Genomic DNA, 26706 nt, shown 5'->3' with positions numbered 1-26706 from the left:
CGGAATTATCAAAAATAGAAAAAAAAGCGGAAAAACCACAGGTCGCCTACACGACATAAATGAAAATAGTTGCAGGTACGGTTGATAGAACCTGTTCTTTCCTGGACATAAAATGAAGAAAAAAAGCAGGGGTCATGTATTTTCTATGCCACATTTTTGTTGTTGCCGTGTCCTGGTAATACAATTCATACTGAAATAGAGACAGGTCGCTCAACACGACAAAAAATGAAAAATGTTGCAGTCTTTGGTTGATTGAGCCTGTTTAAGGACGGTAGTGGAAATGCATGCTACCGTCCATGCCCGCTAACTCCGGGTTGAGCAGAACTCAACATTTACACATGTCACAAGGACCAAAAACAATTTAGAGACATCCGCACTTTGTGTTCATACGACGATGTATATGCAACCTTCAATGATACTATAGTGTGTTAATGACCAAGCGTTGGTCAATTCTGCGAAGGTCAAGGCGTCTCCACTGAAGGGAAGCTAACATGTCTGAAGCACTTGACATTCGGCCGTAATCGTGTTTGACCCAGCGGGCAGCTCTGCGCTGTACGGCCTCCAGTTGGTCTATGAGAGTTCCAGTGTATGGGGCCCAGACTGAGGAGCAGTAATCCAGCTGAGGCCTTACAAGTGTCCTGTATGCTGTTGACTTTAGCCCTTCTGAGTACACTTTGATGTTTCGTCTTAAGAAACCTAGTGTTTGATTTGCTTTTTTGATGATATTTTCTATGTGATTTTCCATGTTAGATCATTTGAAAGAGTGATTCCAAGATACTTTGCTGATGATACTGTTTCGAGGGTTGTGTTGTGCAAGACGTATTTTGTGGGGATTGCTGTTTTTCGTTTTGTGATTTGGATTACTTGGCATTTGGATGGATTGAATTTCATGTCCCATTTAGATTCCCATTGTTCCAGTTGGTGCAGGTCGTGTTGCAGAAGACTAGAGTGAGAGGCTACTGTCAGAGAGAGATAGATAGCTGTGTCGTCAGCAAAGAGCTGGACTTTAGAAGAGTGAACGCAGTCAGGAAGATCGTTTATGTAGGTAAGAAATAGAGAAGGTCCTAGGACCGAACCCTGTGGAACTCCATTTTACTGGACTGTGACCCGTTGTTTAGAAAACTTTTGATCTATTTCAGAGTTTGGCCCCTTATACACATAGAAATGCAGCTTATAGAGTAGCTTTTCATGGTTGACCATATCGAACGCCTTGGAGAAGTCAAGTAATATGAGGTCGACTTGGCACCTCTGGTTCACAGACTGCAGGATATCATCTACTAACATAAGAAGCTGGGTTTGACATGACCTTCTTTCTCGGAAACTATGCTGCAAATCATAGAACATATTTGACTGAGTAAAATATTTTGCTATACTGGATGAGACAATGTGTTCCAGGGTTTTGCACAAGATACAGGTAAGAGAGATTGGGCGGTAATTGGCTGGATCTGACCTGGAGCCTTTTTTAAAAACAGGAGCTACATTTGCCATTTTCCAAATATCTGGAATTGTATAGGTCCGCAGTGACTTTATGAATAACTGAGAGACGCTGGAGGCAATTTCTTTGGAGATATGTTTTAGTACTATTGGCCTTATTTGATCTCGACCTGCAGCCTTGTGAGGGCCAAGGTCTTTAAGGAGTTTCTCTACACCATTTGTAGATATATAATTTATTTTATGTTTTCCAGTGAATTATAGAGTTTTTTCAGTGAAGTAAAAGTGATAATCCACAGTTTTGAAACAGTAGATTATCAATTTTATTTTTCACTGTTTTTGCCGAACTAGTCCCGGTACTCAAGCGCGATTGAAGTCAAAATTGTATACCGAGCTTTATGAATACAGGGGACCATAATGACGATGACGTCGTTAAAATGATGTCATTTGTGTTATGCTTTCTGCTGACCTTTCCCGCGATTTTCGACGTTTTATAAATAACGCGACAAAAGTAGAGTTATACACATGAAATAAAAAGAAAATTTGTTTGTTTCAGTGAAATATCAATTTTATTTTACTCGTGAGCACCAAAAAAAGTAATTTTCACTCCTGGCGTAAAATATCAGTTTTTGATGCTCACTTGTGAAATAAAATAGATTTTTTCACTGAAACAAACAAATATCCTCTATATCATCCCACCATACGATAGTGTCACCTCCATGCAACATTAACTTGGTTAGCATACCTTACAAAAGCAGACGTAATGGCGTTCAATCCATGTTTTATATAATTGACCGTCCCATTACCATCATATCTTGAGAGCTTCACGAGAACCACGCGTTACATGCTCTCCTAATAGGCAAGTACACACACAACGAACAAGTTTTCATTTTATTCGAGTGCAGTTTAAACTTTACAGCTGCAGCCAGGACTTTGGCGTTTGAGCGGAAGATGGGTTGGAGAGTGTTAGGCTGTTTCAGCGCTTCCATCCTGGCCTATGAGTACTAGGAGCAATGACATAGAGGATAATTGTTGGTTTCGGTGTAATATCACGTTATAATTTCATCGAGTGGGCACCAGAAGTGATATTTTCACGAGTGGCGCAGCCACGAGTGAAAATAACAACTTTTGGTGTTCACGAGTGAAATTACCGTGATATTACATCGATACCAACATTTTTTCTGTTTATTTTATGTCTATAACTCTACTTTTGTTGTGTTTATTTCAATAAAATGTCGAAATTTGCGGGAAATTTTATCAGGAAGCATCGCAAAGATGACGTCATTTTAACGACGTCATCGTCATATTGTTTCCGGCTTTCAGTACGCTCGGTAAACTTTTTGACATTAATCCGGGTATCAGATTTGATAATTTTCACTGAGTGGCCAGTGAGTTTATCAGGATATAATTCACCGTTATATTTCGATAAACCACCGAAAAACATAAAAAAATGTTTTACTATGTACAGCTGATGATTAATAACACCATGCTATTATCAAACTAACTAATTTATCTCAGACCTACGCTGTGTTAGGTTTTCGGACGATTTTTTCAGAAACAAACCCGAATAGATCTACTTCTAAAAAGTACGCATGCTTTGTCTGAAGAACTACCTGATCCCGATAAACACTGTATATGCCGCGATACTAGTATTCTTAAAACACTTCCCCCTGTAGTAGTCGGAGATTAAATAAGTGTTCTTGCGAGTTTAGAGACTTTACAGTAGTCGTTTATCATGGGCGTGTCCAGGGTGATTATGTTATTTTTTTCTGTAATTTTCTAGTAACGCTCGCCACCATGCATCAATTCTGGATGTACGCTGTCACCTATGTAGCGAGTTAGTCGTTTGTTTTTGTACAATGATTCATAGCTGGTACCGACGATCTTTTAAACTGCGGAAAAAGTTTGAAGATCGGATACATAAAACAATACAAACATCGGTATCTCGCACTAATTATCGCAGTTAAAGGCCGAAATTCTGAACACAACCAAAAGATTTGTTGGACTGTCTTAATTTTGCATTAACTTTGCAATGATATGACATTGTCAATTTTGTTACATACTCGTCTCGGTCAATAGTTTTCTGAGAAGGGTCAATAGTCACTTTCCGTGGCCGAAAAATTTTAACCATTGACCACTTAAAATGTTGATAGTTGTATACTGTAATAGTGTTAACAGCAATGGGAAGAAATCTTTGCGTGTGTTTTTCTTTACTTGTTCAGGAATAATTTGGATAGGAATAATGTGGCTGTGCCATGTGCCTCTCCAACCTTTGGCCCTAACTTTGAAGACGCTCCTATGTCAATTCAAAGACATAGGAGTAGCTAGGATGAGTAGGTTGAAAGAAAAACGCCAGATTTAGGCAGAAGATATTTATTTGATTATGCTCAAGAGAATGTGTTTGATCATTCACAGACGATCTGATCAGCGTCCAGGTTTCCATCGCACTGCTTTTCTTTTATCTTTTTTATCTGATTTTATTTTTCTGACATTTTAGTATTGTCTGTCAAAATTCATTGTTTCTTTGATTTTTTTTTCATATTAACTGACTGTCTGGTTTTCACCATGATGTTTCCCTGGAGAGTCAACTTATTTTGCTGACTCGTTTTCAACCTCCTTTTCAATTTGTTCTTCATCATCTGCGCAGTTTTCAATGTCAGCTGTTCCCAAATGCAGGGTTTTAATTAGGTTTTCATCACCTTTGGCCTCGTTTCCGGTTTCATGTCTGCTGTCTTTTAGCGTCTCTGTCTCGGTAGTTTGTTCGTTTTCATATTTATGAATACAGGAGACGGTATCAGAATGTGATACGAATGGCTTATCGGATTTCCGTTGTTTCCTGGCTTGTCTTCGTCTACGTCTGGCCTCTTTTGAAACTTCAACCTGGCGTGAAAAAAAAAAGTTTAGATTATATGTTAGACCAATTTATGGTTGAAACTATATGGAGGATATTACATGAGTGTCATTTCATACTGAATTTATTAATCAAGTTGAGTACAATAATAAAATGTGCTGCTTTGTCGCGCATTTTATCAATTTTGTTCAACGAGTTTAATAAATTCAATGTGGAAAGACACAAATGTAATATATAGAAGATATTACATGAGTGTCTTGTCTTATTGAATTTATTAAACGAGTTGAATAAAATAATAAAATGCGAGTCTCTGCCGAGCATTTTATCAATTTTATTCAACGAGTTTAATAAATTCAATGTGGAAAGTCACAAATGTAGTATTCTTTTTATCACATGTTAGCCTTTCCTGTCGAAACATTAAAAATTCTACTTTCTTTTACTATATAAACAAGTCATTTTGACCAACGTCTCCTTTACTATAAACGACGTCGACGTCAAAGCTTTATTACACTAGTGTATTATCGTTTTTATTTAATGACTTTATTACACTCCCGCGACGTCAAATATGTGATAAAATAGGGTTATTGTAACAGTAGCTTGATCTGGGATGCAGTATTCGGCTCGAGTGGATTTTGCTAGATCGGATCTCACGAGGCGCGCAAGCGCCGAGTGTGATCCGACCTTGCAAAATCCACGAGAGCCGAATACAAAGTCCCAGATCTAGCTACTGTTATAATGACCCTTTTATTATATACCTTTAACATTTTAATTCTTGTTTTGTTCTTGAACGAAATCTTCAATGTTTATCGATATTAAATGGAACTTAGTGAAGTTTTTATGTGCGCTATTTATAGTAATGTGTCGGATCATGCATATTAATGAAAATAGTCCGGCAGCATACAATACGGAAGGTACAATACGGAATTTAAAAGGTACAATACGGAATTTTTGTCTCTCTGTTCATATTTAATTGTGAAATACAAGCCGATTTTTTACAGAATTTATATAGGTATATAATAAAAACTTGTATTACATTTGTGTCTTTCCACATTGAATTTATGAAATATCAAGAATTCTTCTTTCTTTACCAATGATAGACAAATTAAATTCGACCAATGTATCTCATACGACGTAAACGCCAAAGCTTTGCTCCACTAGTGCATTATCAAATATATGTAATCATAGCAATGATCATGAATTTTTCGACAAAGCGAATAACCAACTCAATATGTGTGTAAATTGTGTAATGTGACATTCCGATTTAATTAACTATTATCTAAAATATTTGATCAAATTTGAAAGCGTTATTTCTAGATGCATACATGGCACATGGCAATCAAGAAAAAAAATTGGTGTGATGACACGCGGCACTTTTGTATTAAATTTTGTGGATTTTTCATTCTGACGCCCCTGTCACAACGCCAGAATGACAATGAGCACTTCTAAGGTTCGCGAGAAAAAATGAGCCGAGTAGGAAGTATGTTTACCTTATCCTCAAGCTGTCCACATATCTGTTTGTATTTTGACAGCATATTTTCCATTTCTCTCAATTCGGAATTGAGTATCTCATTCTTTTCTGAAAAAGGAAAATAAACATTGCATGAAAAAAATCATCACGTGGTTTCTCAGTCATAGTTTTTGCAAAATGTAGTTCATTTCCTTTTCGCATCTGATGTGATCAACACAGCTAAATGCATCTTGCAAAGCAATCAGCTTATGTTTATTTATTTCATATACAAAAATACAAAAAAGGTATACCACTAAGAAAAAGTTAGTAGCCAAATTATATACCTCTGGAGTATTTTTTAAAGTCAATTTTAAGTTCATGGCAAATCAGACCATGTTTTTTTTTTAAACTGACCCTGTCTCAGCAACAAACGGTAGGAATGAAGTATGTTGATTCAATATTCACATTACTGAAACTGGTTTACCAAAGTTAAGTACCTTTTATTAAAATCATTTCAGCATAACAAGCCATTTTCTCTTTGTTGACATCGTCCCACTGCTTGGCATAATATTCATTGATGTAACGAACTCTTGCCTCTACCTCTACGTACATGTACCTTCTGGAGTTGTAGAAAATATATACATACTGGTACTATCATCACTATTTAATAGATAAAGTGTATAGTTTAATTTTGACGTTTGATAGTTCAGTATTAAGCCTGTCAGGCAAATCAGCATTATTTTCATGGCCTTATTTAAATTAGAACCACTATTAGTAATAATAGAAAAATATGATTACAGAATAACATTAAAAGAATGACATGAACATAATTACACCTCATTTTTTTCCCACTGAAGTAAAAGAGTAGTAAGCCTTGTATTGAACACCAGCCGCCTACATGCGACAACCCACCGCCCAAACCACTACATCTTTCTAAGTTATAAGGCATACAGACACTAAATAGGAAAATGGCGCGAATAAAAATGGTATCGCATAATGACGGATTCAAATAGTCCTCAGTTTTTATCATATCTATACTTGACATGCAGGAAGCATTTTCATAATGAAACGATAACATGACAGAATGTGTCATGGATACTTAGATCATACACCACCACTATAATTTGGAGTCGCATCTTTAGCTAATTTTGCAGTTTATGTGTTTGACATTTTTTTTGCATCAAACATGATCCCTACTTTTCTTTCGGTCATACCGAAGAATATTCAACCGGCCAATAATCGATAGGGGTCATATCTTCTATATAGAAATATAAAGGGCATGTATACATTCTTCAGTTTTATTCAGCACTGACAATATTCTTCAAGAAAATATAAGTCACAGACATTTAAAATTGGCCCTGATGTGTGCTGCAGTCAATTTTATATAGAATAAAGAAGAACAGCTATTTAGTGTGATGTAACCATATAAATAGTCGCATCATTTCAATGACAAAAACAAACAACGTTAACAGTTTTCTTTCTTTTGTTGACAGCCGTACTAAGGATGTCGAGCGTTATGACCCCCGGAATTTTCAGCCTTTGCGGTCAATGGTCAACAGATGTCATGGGAATTGTTATACAATGACTACGAAGAATAGAATGATGTAGGACTGTAAATATTTTAAAATATGTACGCTCAATCAAATAGCACTTATTTGAGAGTAAATAGACAAACAGTTTTACCTGAGCATTTCGATTGAAAGCGTCACCATAGGTACACTGTCTATATATGAAACCTCACTGCCTTCAGGAAGGTCCATAAATCGCTCGTCATCGTCCGAAGGTTTTCGGCATCGTGAACGCCGGGCATTTTTATTTCCGGTTCGTCTTTTCGGTAAGCGGTAATCCGAGAATGAGTTTGATTGTGTTTTATACATGCGTGGTATCTTACCTGAAAAGGAAAGCACAGTTTTGCTTGTGTATAATAATACGCCCGCAAGAACAGTTCACAATTCCATTAGACCTATTGTACGCTAAACCGTATTTAGAAGAGAACAAATAAGGTGTCCAGTTTTTCTCCTTACCAACAGTGGACTACAGTTTGATCGACCTTTTCTGAAACATTATCAACCGTAATACCAACTAGTGTACACGGACAGGAATAACAGCAGAAATGCTTTTGACAGGAATTTATAAGCTGGCTGTTTTGAAAAGATAATAACTTGTTCTTTTTAATTATAATAAAATTCCACCGAACATCTGTTTAGATGTAGTATTTATCGCTAAAAATTTAACAAGAGCGCCGTCAAGCGGGACAATATACGCCCGAAGGGTTACATCAGAGGATGGGAGCAAAATTTAAAGAACTTGACTGTTGAAGCCCAAAGGACAGGAACAACAAAAAGAAGAAATTCAAAAAAAAAAAAAAAAAAAAAAATGTCCAAGTCCAAAAAAAAATCTTACTAGGTAAAGTTATGTCAAAATACATCTAAAAATTGGATGTACCATCCATGTTGTACCACAGAAAATTGGTCTTAGTTTTTCCCTACTGTCAATAATATATAAAAAAGTTTCAAAATAAGCTATTTATAGGCTATTTATAGTAACAAAAAGGGAAGTAATTAAAAAAAAAATATTGTAAGAGAACAAAAAGGTATTTTGCCAAATAAAAACAAGAGCACTGCAATGCAGAGCAATATACACAAAGCAAAGTCATATATGACCTTTGACCCCTAAGTGTGACCTTGACCTTGAAGTGAGTCATCCAAAACATGCGCTCTGCACGTCGCCTCAGTGTGGTGAACATTTGTGCCAAGTTTATTTGAAACCCTTCAAGCAGTTCAAAAGTTACAGAGCGGACACAGCAAAGTCATATATGACCTTTCACTCCTAAGTGTGACCTTGACCTTGAAGCTAGTCATCCGAAACAAGCGCTCTGCACGTCGTCACAGTGTGATGAACATTTGTGCCAAGTTTCTTTGAAATCCTTCAAACAGTTCAAGAGTTACAGAGCGGACACGAAACACACTCATATGACATTTGACCCCTAAATGTGACCTTGAACTTGAAATGAGACATCCAAAACATGCGCTTTGCACGCCGTCTTGGTGTGGTGAACATTTGTGTCAAGTTTCTTTGAAATCCTTTAAGGAGTTCAAGAGTTACAGAGCGGACACGAAATTGTTAACGGACAGACGGACACCGGGACCATAACATAATACGTCCCTTCGGGCGTATAAAAAAGACACCAAAGCTGTCCTGTATTTAATCAACGCTTAAGGAGGTAGGATACCTTGTTACAAGGGTAAATTCAAATTAGTTGAACCGCAGCACATTTTTGTATTTCGTGTAATATGAAGTTTTAACTGCTACAATCTCAATTTCGTTTGTCTCTGTCCCTTCAAATTCAATTTTTATCCAGGTTTGAAGAACATGACCCTCCAAAGGTATTTCATATTGAAAGAAGAAGGAAAATACGGATATTTAACACTTTTCAGTGTATTTTAGTTACATTGATATCCGTTGAAGTCTGCATAATTGATAATTTTACTAGTATGCACGTTATCTTTCTAATATGAGCTTAAAATGTATATGTCGCGGGGCTCATGTTTCCATGGTAACGCATTTTCTCTCATTTTTAAACAACTATGAATAAAAATAGGGGTTTTCGACGGCTTCAGGGTCATTCTGTTAATGACCATCATGGAATATTTGGGTAATATTATTAGCAAAATACCAAGCACTTTACATGGTACCCTATTTTTCTTAAAGTTTGAAGTAGCCATGGCAACAGAGATGTTTAAAATAGCTTATATCTTGCTTTTTGTCGTAGTTTCTTATAAAAAATATTGAATAAGATTATCTTTCTAGTTAATGTAGCTATAAATCATATTATTTCTAACGTAAGTTATATTTTCGTGTTATTTGCATTTATTAAAACAAATTTCACAGCTTAGAATACTTACAGCAGTACCCCTCGTCTGGCATTTTTCATGGAAAAATCGTTCAGTATGCTGCTATTATTCTCATGGATATTGTTGAAATGAAAATAAAAGGCCGAAGCTGTGTTTCTTAAATAGACCAGTGTCAACGCTTTTAAATTTTACATTTAGATACATAGGTCACGGGCTTCGTTTCCATGGTAACATCAATTCAATTCAAGAAACCACATTTTTCTACCGAAATTTGAACAATTTTAGATCTTAGTTTTTGTATATAAGTAACAAATTATCAACGGAACCTGAAAAATAGGTATTACAAATCAAACTGCTAGATTTTTTATTTGAAAATGGCCGTAACAAGTAACCTTTCACCCAACTATATTCCAAATAACATTGGTTACCATCATCCATTTTCTTACATTCCGCATAACATTTCAATATAACTACAAAAAAGAAGCAAAATATTGATTTTTATTCAGAGCAAAAGACTCATAAAAATATTTCAGCAGATAATGGTTATTTGAAAATAGTTAAAATAAAAAAAAATGCACAGAATTACGTACTTTCAAGATAAAAACTATTAATTTTGCGCGGTAACTGACACGTAACGTCATGACGTCAGTGACGTCATTTTAAGGCAACATTGTTTTGAAGCGTTTCTGCGGCAATTTATTCATTATTTCTGAATTATTAAACCATAAAGCATCAGATCGAAAACAGTTTCATGATTTGTTTTCAGAAGAATGAATATACAAACACATTTAGTTTGTCGTAAACGTCGTCGTAAATCGTCACGTTAGCTTCCGGTTGGACATGCGCACATACAAATATGAAGGTAACCTACCTCCTTAAATAAACACTAGCACTTGAAACTGTTATCTTAAAATTTTGAATGGAATTTAAATTTTGCTTCTGAGGCACTTGCTTCGTTTTTATGAAATTATGCCCTTTTTGGTACTTTGAAACTACACATCATAAGTCAATAGTACTCTTACTTTTTTGTCTTTCCCATCATATTTCCATTAGTGTGAACTAGGTTTCATAACTCTTGGTGTCATTTTTATAAAATCAACTACCTTTTGTGTAGTTAGGCATTTTTATACAAATTAAATTTCAAGCTTCTCTTCAAAGTCGTTCCAGGTTTTGAATGTCCAATGTCGTTCGTTTTTCCAACGTTATTCTGGATTTGAATGTACAATTTGTACATATATGTATTTCGAATTTACAATGTCATTCTGGTTTTGAATATCCAATGTCAGTTTGGTTTGAATGTACGATGGCGTATTTATTTCGAACTTCCATGCAATGTCATTCTGGGTTTAAATTTCCAATGTCGTTCTTGTTTCGAATGTCCAATGTTCTGGGTTTGATGTCCAATGCCGTTTTCAGTTTGAATATGTCCAATGTCGCTCTCAGTTTGAATACCCAGTGACATTCTCGGTTAGAATGTCCAACTTCGTTCTCGATTCAATGTCGTTTTTGATTCGAATGTCTAATGTCGTTCTCGGTTCGAAAGCCCAATGTCGTTCTGAGTTTGAATGCAAATGTCGTTCTTCTGTATCTTGAATGTCCAGTTTGTATTGTTTAACCTCTCGCCAATATCACATACTTTGAAAATAATATTTTGCAAATTTCACTGATATTAAAGCAGTTGAAGAGTGAGATTATAGCTTTCGCATTTTGTTTGGATGTGGTTATAAATTGTCTTAGGCATATATACCTACTACTTTAAGTATTTTAATTGTTGTAATGATAGATTCGAATAATTTATAAAATATGTGCGTTTAGCTGTAGCCAGTGACACATAAATGACGTGGAACTGTATTATGCGGATTTTCACATACCACACGCGATTCGCGTGTAACCAGCATGTTTTGCTTACTTATTTTCCAGAATGAGAGCTCCACTAGCGGAACCAGAATTTGAGGTTTAGGGAGGCAGGGTTACACAAACTAGAGCAAGATACTACACTGAGCAGGTTTCGGGCCACAAAAGTACTCTTCTGGCAATTTTATGTAAACTGGTTGATTCCTCTGGCAGTCTAAGAATTAACGAGTGAACTTTTCCAGAAAATGTCAGCAAATGAAAAATTCGTAAGTTTCAAGGGCCAGAATTTTACAGAGAAAATGCATTTTTGGGGAAAAAAAAAACAACAAACTTGAACTTGATCATTATAGATATAAATGAAAAAAAGTTCCTATCTTGCAGGCATTGAAATGATGTCTTGATTGCTTTCTTCGCCAAATACTAGAACTGGCCAACGTAATTTAAGTTAACAATTACAAAAATGCATGAATATTCAACTTATATACACGTAAAAGGGCCGAGCCACAGGTTTTACAAACATTGAAGGATTTGTCCTTTCTAACTGTCAAAATTTAACATTAATTTCTTTGTATTTTCTTAAATAAATAAAACGATATCCTTACATCAGTCAACTTTGTTGAAATTTAAACAGTAATTAACAACTTATTTCTTTACGTGTGAGACATTTCATAAATGCAAAAATTTCAAGGCGCTTTAGAAGTATGCATGGTATTATATTATTTCAAGAAATACATAGGCGAAACGTTTTTTACAAATAATAGTAATTTTAGAACAAAAGGGACACCTGCACTTTACCGGTACGCACATTAAATAAACCCCCCCCCCCCCCCCCATTTATTCTTATGGGGGCTACTGCCCCCACACCCCCGTTTTTCTTTTTTCGTTAATGAATAGATTATTGTTACAATTTATTTAAATGATTGTAACGAGCATATCCTACCTTTTACAATCCTAGCAAGAAGTGCGTACCAGTAAAGTGCTTCTAAAGAAAAACGGGGGTGCGGGGGCATTATAAACAATAATCTGAATGAATAATCTGGATATTAAACTTTCAGGGCCTATCCGAATATGCGCAACGGAATTTAATATTTTACATATATTTTACACACCTGCAATTAACCGGTACGCACTTTCAATAAGTACTCTCTTTTTATTCTTATAGACTATATTTATTTGGGTTTTACGGCGCACCAACACAGTATAGGTTATATGGCGCCAAACAGGACTACAAATTTTGGTTTCACATCTCATTTACATCGAAATAAAAACATGAGGTATGGAATCAAAATTTGCATACCTGCTGGAATCACATGCCAAGTAGTTGAAGTACAGCAATTTTAATAAGTGAACAGCAAATAATACATTACTTTCTTCATTTCCCAGTGGGCTGGATTCAAAGTCGTCGTAATAGTCCTTTCCATCTGCAAGAGATATTGTCTGGTTTGTCAAAATTCTGTCGACAAATCTTTCAACCGCAGATTCATTGACATGTGTTTTGGATTCATTTGAATCTGTGTATGGAGGTTCCTCTAAATTTATATAATAATCTTCGTATGGAATGATTCTTCTCAGTTCGTTTTCATTTTTCCGTTCCCAGTATCTCTTAATTAAGTATTGCCTGTAGACGTTTGAATCATCCATTTTTACGTACATACATTCATACTGTTGTTTTACGGTAATGACGTCAAACGATAACCGTAATCGTGACGGTCTAACTCCCGCCGAACAAGCGTAACAAAATGCAAATACATCATTCGCATATGTTAATGCATTTAGCGCTTTCATGTCCTAAATCATTTATTGATCTTCTGATGAAATAAAGTTTTTATAGTAACGAAAAACAGCGAAGTGAACATCATTTACAGTCATATACTCGAAAGAAATATTCTATCGAGAGACCGATCAACTGTTTAACGTGTTCAACTGTTCCCTTCATCTTTATATTTGTACTCGGAGTTTTATTAAAGCCCGGAAATACAATTTTCCATCGTACGGAAGAGCATTAGTGCCAGATGCGTTTTATTTATTAACTCGAAATTTCAAGATACTAACTCAAAATTTCGGGTTACTAACTCTAACTCATACAATGGCTTTTGGGTTTAAGATGGTTCTTCTGTCAGTTATTTTAGATTTCTTGGACTTGCAGAAGTGAAATTGTAAATAAAATCCTTAAAGGCTTCAGTGGCCGATTGGTTCAGTTTGCAGGCTTCAAATCACATACACCTCACTGCTGTGGACTTACAATGTCATTTTGGGTGTAGAATTCTTTCATGTGAGGAAGCATCCTGTCAGCTTCTGGAAGGTCAGCAGTTCTACTCATGTGCCCGTCCATGTCTGAAATTATGCACGAAGGGGCACCTGGGGTCTTTCTCAACCATGAAAAACTGGAAAGTCACCAATGCATAAATGTGTGGGTGTGATGTTAAACTCAACCAAAACAAAACAAAAAAAAAAAAAAAACAAAAAAACAAAAAAAAAAAAACAACACCATAGATAAATTATTTGATATTCTTTGCTCAGCAGATGACATCCGCTGTCATGAGGTCAAAGTCAAGTTCATCGCATACTTAGTAACTGGGGAACCTCAGATAGGCTAGATCATACTGTGAACTCATTATACCCCCATAAACGAAGTTGGGGGTGTATATAGGAGTGAGTTTATCGGTTGGTCTGTGGGTCAGTCGGTTGGTCCGTTCTAACACTAAATTTTGAGAGAGTAAGCCGAAATTTCGAGTTACGTAAGTCGAAATTTCGAGAAAGTAAATCGAAATTTCGAGATAGTAAGTCGAAATTTCGAGTTACGCAACTCGAAATTCCGAGCTACGCAACTCGAAATTCCGAGTTACTTAGTCGAAATTTCTAGTGCGTATCTCAAATTTTGAGTTAAGTATCTCGAAATTTCGAGTTAGAGTTAGTATCTGGAATTTTCGAGTTAATAAATAAAACGCACCTGACACTAATGCTCTTCCGTACAATCGAATAAATTATTGTAAAAATTCTTATCACGTACTTCAGTGACGTCTCATTTTTAGAAGGAAACACAATTTCAGCATTTTTACCTTACATTTCTTTCATTTTTATCAAGAATATAGAATCAGTTCTAGACGAAATTCTTTGAGCCAGCACTATTTTTGAAAAAAAAAGTTTCCTTTTAAGATTCTGTATGGAAAATATTAAAAATATTTAAAGTAGTAACAAAAACCTCAACATGCGTAAATGCATTTTTGATATTTAAAGGTGGTTAATGAGAATTTGGTCAACTAATGGATTGTTCAAAAACAACTAATCAATTACCCTAAATGTGTTCATTGAGTTCATCATACAACATGTTAGATTTTCACTAGAAGTATTTTTAAGATCCTGGTTGCCCAACCAATATAGTAAGTATAAATTTTATAAACATATTTTGCCTAAGGAATTACATGAATATAAACACTATTGTACTAAATGTGTAAATTATGTATTTTGCCAAAATAAATAAAGTTTATAAAATCATTTACCTCCCTTCGCCTATCTCGGTTGCACAACAAAGATAGATTGAAAATAAATAAATTCTGAAGCTACTCGCGTTTTAAAACTTGCCTTTTGTTTCAGGCGGTGAAACATCTCAATATTATTTAAATGTAAATGTAAAAAAAAAAAGAAATTTAAAGAAATAGTCCACTTTTTGAATACTTTTATAATAAAGGTATTATAATAAAGGTAAAGGATAATAGCTTTATTTAACGTCGCATATAATAACATACAACACGAGCTATAAAGCTCTTGCGCTACAAACCAGGTATCCAGTAACAGATACTCCTGTGCTTATTTTACCTCCTAGTACAACCCTTCCAATGCTGAAAGCCAAGCAAGGGAGCTATGTAGGACCACATTCGTATCAGATCGCATTTGTAACAGGTGTTACAAATGCGATCGCATATGTAACAGAAATCAAGCACATATGTAACAATTTTTGAGACGAATGTGATCGATGCCCATTTTGGATTTGACATCTGATCACATTTGTCACATGTCATTTTCGATCGGAAAAATGAACAAAAAGTGCATTTTTACATCTGAAACATATTTGTAACATGTTTTAGCTCACTTGTTCGAAGTGAAAAAGTAAGCTATTGTGATCACCTTTTGTACGGCGTTCGTCGTCCGACCGTTCGTCCGTTCACATTTTTCTTGTGAATACGATAGAGACAACATTTATTATTTGACTTTGACAAAACTTACACAGAACTTATATATATCTATGATATCTCGGTTCCTTTCGAAAACCAGCCATATCACTTAATCGTCTTTGAAAATATGGCCCTGAGATGGCAATAATTACTGACTTTAGCCTTGTGAACGCGATAGAGACCACTGTTTTATTTTGCCCTAAACTTGCACACAATTATATATCTATAAGATTCGTTCCTTTAAAAACAACCGTTATTGCACCATTTGACTTGGATTACGGCCCCTGAATTGGCAAAAATGATGATTTTATCCTTATCAACACAATGGAGACTACATTTATTATTTGATTTTTATTAAACCTATAAAGGAAATCACTTATATATAGATATATCGCGCCATTTGTTACGGAGTTACGGCTGAAATGGCAAAATTAGCTTATTTTAGTCTTGTGAACACAACAGAGACCATATTTATTATTTCATTTTGACCAAACTTGTGTAGAAGTTATATATCTATAACATCTCGTTTCCTTGCGAAAACCAGCTATATAGATCTAGCACCATTTGTCTTGGAGTTATGATCCCTAAAATGACAAAAATGTGCTGATTTTAGCATTGTGAACATGACAGAGATCACATTTATTATTTGATTTTGATCAAACTTGCATTGAAGTTATATATCATTAAGATCTTGCTTTTTTCCTCGAAAAGTAGCCATATCACGCTATTTGTCTTAGAGTTATGGCCCCAAAAATGGCAAAATCGCAGATTTAGTAATATGTATAGTGTAATATTAATCATATGAGCGATAGTGGGCCATAACGGCCCTCTTGTTAATTAGAGGGATATTTCCGGTCAGGTTAATATCTTGGTACTGGTTTGTTATCTGACAAATAAACTTGGCAAGGATGCCGTTATCATGACTGGTCTATACATAGTAGCATGGTACTACATGTACATTTGTACATGTCACTTATTAATTTTCCATATCGGTTTTGGTTTGTAAGATTTCATTTTTAGTAAATACATGAATATATGAATATGTATGATTAAAGGGGAGGATGCACACCACATGCAATCCCTGTTCAACTTTTGTAATCGGCAAATCGCTGGATGTACCGCTTCAACAACATATAAAATGCACTAAAATCAAGATAAAGGCAGCCTCAGCTAACACAGAAAGTCTTGTAAAAGCTTGTTTCCGTAAAACAATCTGTTGTACAGGTAAAGGATATCAAGATGAAATTTTTATTCATGAGCACCCGACATTATAGATACTGACTCTGTATTGATATCAAAGCCCTTTTCGAACCAGCAGGAAGTTGGCAGTTAGCAGTTGCAGCAGTTACATCAGTTAACTGCTAGAACTGCCAGCACTTACAGCAGTAAAACATTCCGAATGTATGAAATGTCAATAATTACAAAGCTGAAAAACATCAAAGCGTTTAGTAAGAATGTAACATCTATATACAGTGAGAAGTAGCATAAACCTACTACGGATCACCGGAAGTTTGCACTGGAGTAGGACTTACAGTTTTGCTGCTGTTAGGTTTTAAAAGCGGTAACAATATTCTATTGCTGTTGCAACAACAAACACTAAATTAATAGAATCCATGTTACTATTGTATTCCCAATTTTGAAGGCGAACCATAATTGTATACTACGTTTATTTTGGAAATAATATCTAGCATAAACACATTTTAAAATATACAATGTATAAACAATACGCAGAGTATAGGGCCTACACCTGCTGGTCTAGTTCGAGTGAATTACCCACTCACCGTGTAATTGACTAGTATTGTTTGGATAATTAAAACATGGATCTGCTGTTTATTATTTTGATCGATTCTAATATGTTTTTTTTATGTAAAGACGTAGATGGAAGAATAGGGAAGCACTATTTCATTTCTCATTTAAGGCGCCAAATATTGTAGGTGGACACGTTTCCGTGCAATGCGTAATTGTGCTAACAACGCTGAAAAAACGTAGGAGTGCGTGAAGTGCGTGCCTAGTAACCCATACTTTGTGCGTAAATTAGCTTTTAAGTGTAACAGGCCTTTCATATGAAATAGTAGATTAAATGTATATATAGGAGAACTCCTTATTCGTACCTGTTAAATGTAATTTTCATATTTGAATCAAACTATCATTTATTTCTTCACCAACGGTTGTCAAATATGCCAGAACCTAATTTAACAAAAATGTGCCCCAAAATATATGATAATGGCTTTTACCATTTCATTCAGAATTCAAAGAGAGGGCATGACTTTGGGAAAAAACAAATTACATTTACAGAGCAACTGTTACTGTTTGGTTGCGTATGAAAGCCCTATCTTACTTGTTAATCTTTTATCAGCTTTTTACAAAAACCATCCCAAAACGTATATGAAATCGCCATTACAAGCATGTTTTAATATCGGCTGCGTGACTTTTGTTTTGCCCTCTCTACCATTGAAGATATATCTTTGAAATTTATGGTGTGATCTACATTTTGAGGGGTCACACTGCCGATCCGGTTCACTGGTTAGGGCATGGTGACGGTATCAATCTGGAGAAAATTTAAGATTTACAGAGCTAATGTTACTATATGCTGCATTTGAAAAAAAAATTATATACCATACTGGCTGTTCCATTTCTTTCAGCTTTCACAGATGAGGGCATGACGTTATAGTAACAAATTATCATTTACAGAGCAACTGTTACTGTAGGTTGCCTATGAAAGCCATATTACACTTGTTAATCTTTTATCAGCTTTTCACAAAACGCATCCGTATACGTATATAGAAATCGCATTACAAGCATGTTTTAATATCGGGCTGCTGTGACTTTCGTGTTTGCCCCTCTCTACTATTGAAGATATATCTTTGAAATGTATGGTGTGATCTACATTTTGAGGGGTCACACTGCCGATTCATTACACTGGTTAGAGCAGGGTGACGGTATCAATCTGGAGAAAAAATTTTAAAATTTACAGAGCTATGTTACTATACCAGCATTTGAAAAATTATATATGATACTGGCTGTTCCATATCTTTCAGCTTTCACGATGAGGGCATTGACTTTTGGGGTAACAATTAACATTTACGAGCAACTGTTTCTGTAGGTTTTCGTAAAAACCATATTACACTTGTTTTTTCTTTATCAGCTTTTCACAAAACGCATCCGTTATTACGTATATAGAAACGCATATTACAAACATGTATTAAGATCGGGCTGCTGTGACTTTCGTGTTTGCTCCTCTCTACCATTGAAGATATATCTTTGAAATTTATGGTGTGATCTAGATTTTGAGGGGTCACACTTCCGATTCGGTTCACTGGTTAGGGCAGGGTGACGGTATCAATCTGGAGAAAATTTAAGATTTACAGAGCTAATGTAACTATACGCTGCATTTGAAAAATTATAAATGATACCGGCTGTTCCATTTCTTTTAGCTTTCACAGATGAGGGCATGACTTTGGAGTAAAAAATTAACATTTACAGAGCAGCTGTTACTGTAGGTTGCGTATGAATGCCATATTACACTTGTTAATCTTTTATCAGCTTTTCACAAAACGCATCCGTATACGTATATATAAATCGCATTACAAGCATGCTTTAATATCGGGCTGCTGTAACTTTCGTGTTTGCTCCTCTCTACTATTGAAGATATATCTTTGAAATTAATGGTGTGATCTAGATTTTGAGGGGTCACACTGCCGATTCGGTTCACTGGTTAGGGCCGGGTGACGGTATCAATCTGGAGAGAAAATTCCAGATTTACAGAGCTAATGTTACTATACACTGCATTTGAAAAATTATATATGATACTGGCTGTTCCATTTCTTTCACCTTTCGCAGATGAGGGCATGACTTTGGAGTAACAAATTAAAATTTACAGGGCAACTGTTACTGTAGGTTGCGTATGAAAGCCATATACCACTTGTTAACCTTTTATCAGCTTTTCACAAAACGCATCCGTATACGTATATAGAAATCGGATTAAAAGCATGTTTTAATATCTGGCTGCTGTGACTTTTGTGTTTGCTCCTCTCTACCATTGAAGATATATCGATGAAATTTATGGTGTGATCTAGATTTTGAAGAGTCACACTGCCGATTCGGTTCACTGGTTAGAGCAGGGTGACGGTATCAATCTGGAGACAATTAAAGATTTACAGAGCTAATGTTACCATACGCTGCATTTGAAAAATTATATATGATACTGGCTGTTCCATTTCTTTCAGCTTTCACAGATGAGGGCATGACTTTGGAGTAACAAACTAACATTTTCAGAGCAACTGTTACTGTAGGTTGCGTATGAAAGCCATATAACACTTGTTAATTTTTTATCAGCTTTTCATAAAACGCATCCGTATACGTATATAGAAATCGCATTACAAGCATGTTTTAATATCGGGCTGCTGTGAGTTTTGTGTTTGCCTCTCTCTACCATTGAATAAATATCTTTGAAATCTATGGTGTGATCTACATTTTGAGGGGTCACACTGCCGATTCATTACACTGGTTAGAGCAGGGTGACGGTATCAATCTGGAGAAAATTTAAGATTTACAGAGCTAATGTTACTATACGCTGCATTTGAAAAATTTAAAATTATAAATTGGGGGACCCATTTTTTTCACTTCCACAGATGAGGGCATACTTTGGAGTAAAAAATTTAACTTTTACAGACAACTTTTTACGAAGGTTGCGTATGAAGGCCTTTTTTACAATTTTTTAATTTTTAAATCAGCTTTCCAAAAAAAGGGGGAATCTGATACGTTATAGAAATCGCTTTAAAAACTTTTTTTTAATATGGGGCTGCTGTGATTTTTGTGTTTGCCCCCTCTCTCCCATTGAAAAACTTTGAAATTTTTTGGTTTATCTATTTTTTGGGGGTCACACCCCCGATTCAGTTCACTGGTTAGGGCCGGTATGGTATCAATCGGGAGAGAAAAAAAACATTTACAGAGCAACTGTTACTGGGGTTGCGTATGAAAGCCAAAATTACACTTCTAATTTTTTATCAGCTTTTCAAAAAACGAAATTTTTTTTTTATACTATATAGAAATCGCATTAAAGCTTTTTTAAAAACGGGCTGCGGGGCCCTTTTGTGTTTTTCCCCTTTTCTCTACCATTGAAGATAAAATTTTTGAAATAAGGGTGTTTTTTAAAGTTTTTGGGGGGGTCACACGGGCGTTTTGGTTCACGGGTTTAAAGGGCGGGGTAGGGAACCCAATCTGGAAAAAATTTAAGATTAACAGAGCTGATTTTACTAAACCTGTTTTTTGAAAAATTATATATGATACCGCTTTTTCCTTTTTCCTTTCAGTTTTCCCAAAAATTTGGGGGCATAAATTTTGGGATAAAAAATTAAAATTTTTTACAGACCCAACTGTTACTTTGGGTTGCTTTATAAAAGGGCCATTTTACACTTTTTAAATCTTTTCATTTTTCACAAAACGCACCCAAATTTTACTTAAAATAAAAATGGGCTTTAAATAAGCATTTTTTTAATATCGGACTGCTTTTACTTTTGTTTTGGGTTTCCTCTCTCCCCAAAGACATATTTTTGGAACTTTAGGCGTGATCTAGTTTTTGAGGGTCACCACTACCCGATTGGGTTCACTGGTTGGGGCAGGGGGACGGAATCAATCGGGAAAAAATTTAATTTTTACAAGCTAATGTTACTATACACTCTTTAAAATTTTTATTATGAATTGCGGTAATGTTTTCGTTTTCCAAGTTGGGCCCGGAAATTGGGAGTAAAAAAATTTCCAAATTTCCCCAAAAGAATTTTACTGTGGGTTGCGTATGAAACCCTTTATTACACTTTTTTAATTTTTTACCCAATTTTTCACAAAACGCAATCTATACGTATAAAGAAATCGCATTAAAACAGGGTTTTTATTCCGTTTCGGACTTTTTTTTTTGGGGCTTCTCGCCCATTAAAAATATATCTTTAAAATTTTTGGGTGTGATCTAGATTTTGGGGGGTCACACGGCCGATTCAGTTCACGGGGTTGGGGCCCGGGGTGACGGAAATAAAAACCCGGGAGAAAAATTTAAACATTTACAGAGAAACTTTTAACTTAGGTTGCAAAAGGAAACCATATTACAATTGCAAAATTTTTTTATCATTTTTTCATAAAACCATCCGTATCCTAAATAGAAATCGCTTTAAACAAGCATTTTAATATGGGCTGCTGTACGGGGGTTTTTGCTCCCTCAAACCATTGAAGATATATTTTTTAAATTATGGTGTGATTTAGATTTTGGGGGTCACCCCTTGCCGATTGGTTCCCCGGGTTAGGGCAGGGAGGGTATAAATTTGGGAGAAAATTTAATATTTCCCGGAGCTAATGTTACATACACTGCATTTAAAAAATTAATATATACGGGCCTGTTCCATTCCTTTCACTTTCAAAAGATGAGGGCATGATTTTGGAAGGTAAAAAAATTAACTTTTACAGAGCAACTTTTTACTTAGTTGCGTATAAAACCCTTTTTTAAACACTTTTTTAATCTTTTATCAGATTTCACAAAACGCACCCCGTAAACGTATATAAAAAATCGCATTACAGCATTTTTTAAAATATCGGCTTTTTGTAAATTTTTGTTTTTACCCCCTTTTATCATTGAAGATAAAATCTTTAAAATTTTATGGTGGGGATCATTTTTGGGGGGTCACACTCCCGGGGTTCTTCACGGGGTTAGGGCAGGTAAAGGGTATCAAGCTGGAAAAAATTTTAAGATTTACAGAGCAAAATGTTACTATACCTGCTTTTGATAAAATATATTTTGATACGGGCGCTTCCATTTTTTTCAGTTTTCACAATGAGGGCATGATTTTTTGGATTAACAAATTAACTTTTCCCAAGAAAACGTTACTGAGGTTGCGTGAAAGCCCTTTTACCCCTTGTTAATTTTTATCACTTTTCACAAAACGCATCCGAAATCCCGTATAAGAAATCGCATTACAACATTTTTTTGATATCGGGCTGCTGTGACTTTTTTTAACCCCTCTCAAACCATTGAAAAATTACCCTTTAAAATTTTGGGGGTGGGATCTAGTTTTTGAGGATCAAACTGCCATTCGGTTCACGGGTTTTTAGGGCAGGGAGGGTATGGGATCGGAGAAAATTTAATTTTTACAGAGTTTAATTTTACTAAAACGCTGCATTTAAAAAATTTTATATAAAACCGGCATTCCATTTTTTTTAAAGTTTTCAAGATGAGGGCATGACTTTGGGGTAACAAATTAACATTTACAGAGCAACTGTTACTGTAGGTTCGAAATAAAAACCCCTATACCCCTTGTTAATTTTTTATCAGTTTTTCAAAAAACGCACCCCGTATACGTATTAAAATCGAAATTTACAAGCTTGTTTTAATTTTCGGGCTCCCTGTGACTTTTGTTTTTTCTCCTCTCAAACCATTAAAGATATATTTTTTAAAAATGTAGGTTTTGGTCTACTTTCTTGGGGGGTCACACGCCGATTCATTTCTTTTTTTGGTTTTTTTTGGGGAAAGGGGGACGGTATAAATCTGGAGAAATATTAACTTTTTACAGAGCAACGTTACTGGGGTTTTGCGTATGAAAGCCATAAACATTTTTTAAATTTTTTATCGGGTTTTTCCACAAAACGCACCGAAATACGTATACTAATAAAATCGCATTAAAAGGGCATTTTTTAATATGGGCTCTGTGATTTTTTGGTGTTTGCCCCTCTCTCCCATTAAAAGAAAATCTTTAAAAATTTATGGTTTTTCAAACTTTTTTGAGGGTCACACGCCGTTTTGGGTTTTCACGGGTTGGGCGGGGTAAACGGAAAACAACCCGGGAAAAAAAAATTAACATTTACAAGAAACCCGTTACTGTAGGTTGCTAAAAAGCCATATTAAAACTTGTTAATTTTTTTATCATTTTCCAAAACGCATCCGAATACGTATATAGAAATGGGCTTTACAAGCATTTTTTAATATCAGGGCTACTAAACTTTTTTTTTGCCCCTCACTGCCTTTTGAAAATATCTTTAAAATTTATGGTGTATTTACATTTTGAGGGGTCACACTGCCGATTCGGTTCACGGGTTAGGCGGGGTGACGGTATCAACCCTGGAAAAAATTTAAGTTTTACAGAGCTGATGTTACTATAGGGCCGCATTTAAAAAAAAATATATATGATACTGGCTGTTCCATTTTTTCAGCTTTCACGGGATGGGGGAAAGGGATTTTGAGTAAAAAAATTTAAAACATTTACAGACCACTGTTACTGTAGGTTGCCTATGAAAGCCATATTACACTTTTTTAATCTTTTACCCTTTTTTCCACAAAACGCATCCGTAAAACCGTAAATAAAATTTTGGGCATTACAAACATTTTTAAAATATGGGGCTGCTGTGATTTTTGTGTTTGTTCTTTCTCCCAAATTGAAATATATTTTTGAAATTTATGGCGTGATCTACTTTTTGGGGGGTCACCTCCGATTGGGTTAAACTGGTTGGGGCGGGTGAGGGTACAGTCGGAAAAAATTTTAAGTTTTAAACAGACAAAAGTTACTAAAACGCGCATTTGAAAAAAAAATAAAAAAAAATCCCTTTTGGTTTCCATTCTTTCAGCTTTCCACAGATGGGTATGACTTGGAGTAACAAGTTAACTTTTCAGACAACTTTTACTTAATTGCGTATGAAACCATTTTAAACCCCTTGTTAACTTTATCAGTTTAAATTTATGGTGTGTTTCAAAACTTTTTTAGGGTCCACGGGCCGATTGGGTTCCCTGGTTAGGGCAGGGTGACGAAAATCAATTTTAAAAAAAATTTAAAGGGATGTATTTTTAGGCCTGTTACAAAAAACCTTTTAAAATGTTTTTTGGGAAAAAGGAAACGGGGGTTTGGGTTCATTTGAAAAAAGGGGTCCCCATTTTTTAAATTGGGGGGGCTTAAACCCAAAAACCTTTTCAATTTCAGCAACAAAAAAACCATTTAATTTAGGGTTACTTAAATTAAAAAAAATTTTTAAGGAAATTTGGTTTTCTAAAAGGGTTTTTTGAAGGGAGGTAATAGGGGAAACCCAGGGGGCAAAAATGCTATTAAGTGAAAAAGATCCCAAACGAGATATACTTATTACTGAAACCCCCCCTTGGGAATAAAAAGAAAGGGATTTTTCAGTAAAAAAAAAACCAACAACGATTCCCTTTAAACATTAGAAGACCTTTTCAAAATAAAAGACATGAGCTCCCTTTTCAAAAGACACATTTGGTTACTTGTGAATATAAAGGGATAAATCAACCTACCGGGGGGGGGGGGGGGGGGGGGGGGGGGGGGGGGGGGGGGGTTTGAATCATAAAATTAATTTTCCCAAATTCTGGGTCAATGTTCTTGTTAGGGATTAAAAAAAGGGTTTTCCCCCAAAAAAGGGGGGTGCCTTTGGCCCCCCAATGCCCCTTGACCTTTTGAATGGGAAAACCCTAAAACCCTTTTTCCCTCAAGGGTTTAGGGGCCAAAACCCAACTGCTGACGAAATACTTTTTCGGACGGAACCAAACGAAAAAGTAAACCCCCTTGCTGGGAAACCCCAACCCTTTAAACCGGGAGGGCCCTTTTCCCCCGGGGCTTTGTGGGGCGCCCCCCTTTTCTACAAACCCCACCCGGGGCCACCCCCATTGCTTATAAAACCCCTATATATAAATACGGGGGGTCGAACGTAAAGTGTTTGGTGGGGGACCCTTTTAATGTGGGGAGCTTTGTTGGGGAGTAAAAAGGCGGAAAATGATTTTTTTTAGTCGAAAAAAAAAAAAAAAAAAATTGTTAAAAAGTCCCCCAAAACCCTCCCATAAAGGAAAATAACCCCTTTATAAAGTTTTTTATGGGGGTTTTGAAAATTGGATAAAATTTTCTCAATTAGCAATTTATTAATCATATTTAAAAAACATAAAGGCCTGGGAAGATTTAAAAGGAAAACGTTAAAAGGGGAAAAAAAAAAAGAAAGGGTTTTTTTAAAAAAAATTTACTCCAATCATTCCAAAACCGGGTACCTTTAAAAAAAAAATTTTTTTTTTGTTTTAAAAAAAACAAATTTTACCAACGATTGGGGGGGGGGGCCGGGTTTTTAAAGAAAAAACCATAGTTTTTTCCCCGGACTGGTCATATTAAATTAAAAGAAAACTGAAAAGAAATTCCCAACCTTAAAACCCGAGTTTTCCAAAAAAAATTTAAACAACAAAAAAAAAACCATAATTTTCCCCCCCATTTTAAACTCCCACAAAAACGGGTCCTCACAAAAAGGGCCCCCCCCCGGGGAAAAAAACACTTTACTTTTCGCCCCCCTGATATAATTAAAACCCCGAATAAAAAACCCCAAGTCTTGATCTGTCTTTTTAAAACTTTGATATTGATTTTTTCTGAAACTTTTTTTTTAATTTCAATTTTCCCTGCCCCTTCCCAGATGGGTCCTCCCTTTTTCTAGCGTTTGATAAAAAAAAAAAATTCCCCAATAATAACTGGTTTAAATTGCAGAAAAAAAACCTTATGTAAATTTCAAAAAAAATTGTCAAGTACATCATATTATGATACACAAAATTTTTTAAAAAAGACTGAAAAAAAATAAAATTCAAATTCACTTTTTTCAGCTGAAATTTTGATATAATGTTTTTTAAAATATCATATCACACATCATATTTTAAATCCCAAGGCAAAAACTTTTCCCCGTATTTCCCCATGAAAAGGGAACTTTTAAATGAAATGATTTTATCCAAATTTTTTTTTAAAAAACCCAATACAGTTCCCTGCTTTCCCCTATTTTTTAAATTTTCCCGTCATACGGGTGAAAATTAAATGAAAGGGTAAAATTTTTTATTTTTTGGGGTAATTGTTTTATCCCTGGGACTATTCCTAGGGTCTTGTCCTTTTTTTTGGACGCATCCGCACTCTTTTGGTTTCTTGTCATAATTATTTTTTTTTCCCCTTTTTTACGCTTTTTTTTTGGTTCTGTTATAATGATAAATAACTACTTAAAAAAATTTGCTTTAAAATTTTTTTGGGCATAAAACCCCTTTAAAAATTTATAAATTTAAGTCCCCGGGGACAAAAATACGAAACAAATTTAAAATTTTTT

The 26706-nt window shown here is 35.3% G+C and overlaps 1 protein-coding gene across 1 annotated transcript; it reads right to left on the bottom strand.

Annotated features, from left to right (window-relative positions):
* Positions 1-3788: 3788 nt before the first annotated feature.
* LOC123560455 (uncharacterized) lies at positions 3789-13222 on the bottom strand. Its single transcript, XM_045352643.2, has 5 exons — positions 12805-13222; positions 7413-7620; positions 6227-6348; positions 5770-5858; positions 3789-4311 (listed from the first exon to the last, which is right to left on the bottom strand). The coding sequence occupies exons 1-5, from the start codon at positions 13220-13222 to the stop codon at positions 4021-4023; spliced, it is 1128 nt and encodes a 375-aa protein (XP_045208578.2). The 3' UTR covers positions 3789-4020.
* Between the last annotated feature and the right edge of the window lie 13484 nt (positions 13223-26706).

Source organism: Mercenaria mercenaria, chromosome 10 (genome assembly GCF_021730395.1).
Source record: "Mercenaria mercenaria strain notata chromosome 10, MADL_Memer_1, whole genome shotgun sequence".
NCBI classification, from domain to species: domain Eukaryota; kingdom Metazoa; phylum Mollusca; class Bivalvia; order Venerida; family Veneridae; genus Mercenaria; species Mercenaria mercenaria.
Note: the sequence above shows the minus strand (reverse complement) of the source record. Positions and strands in the feature narration are given on the sequence as shown.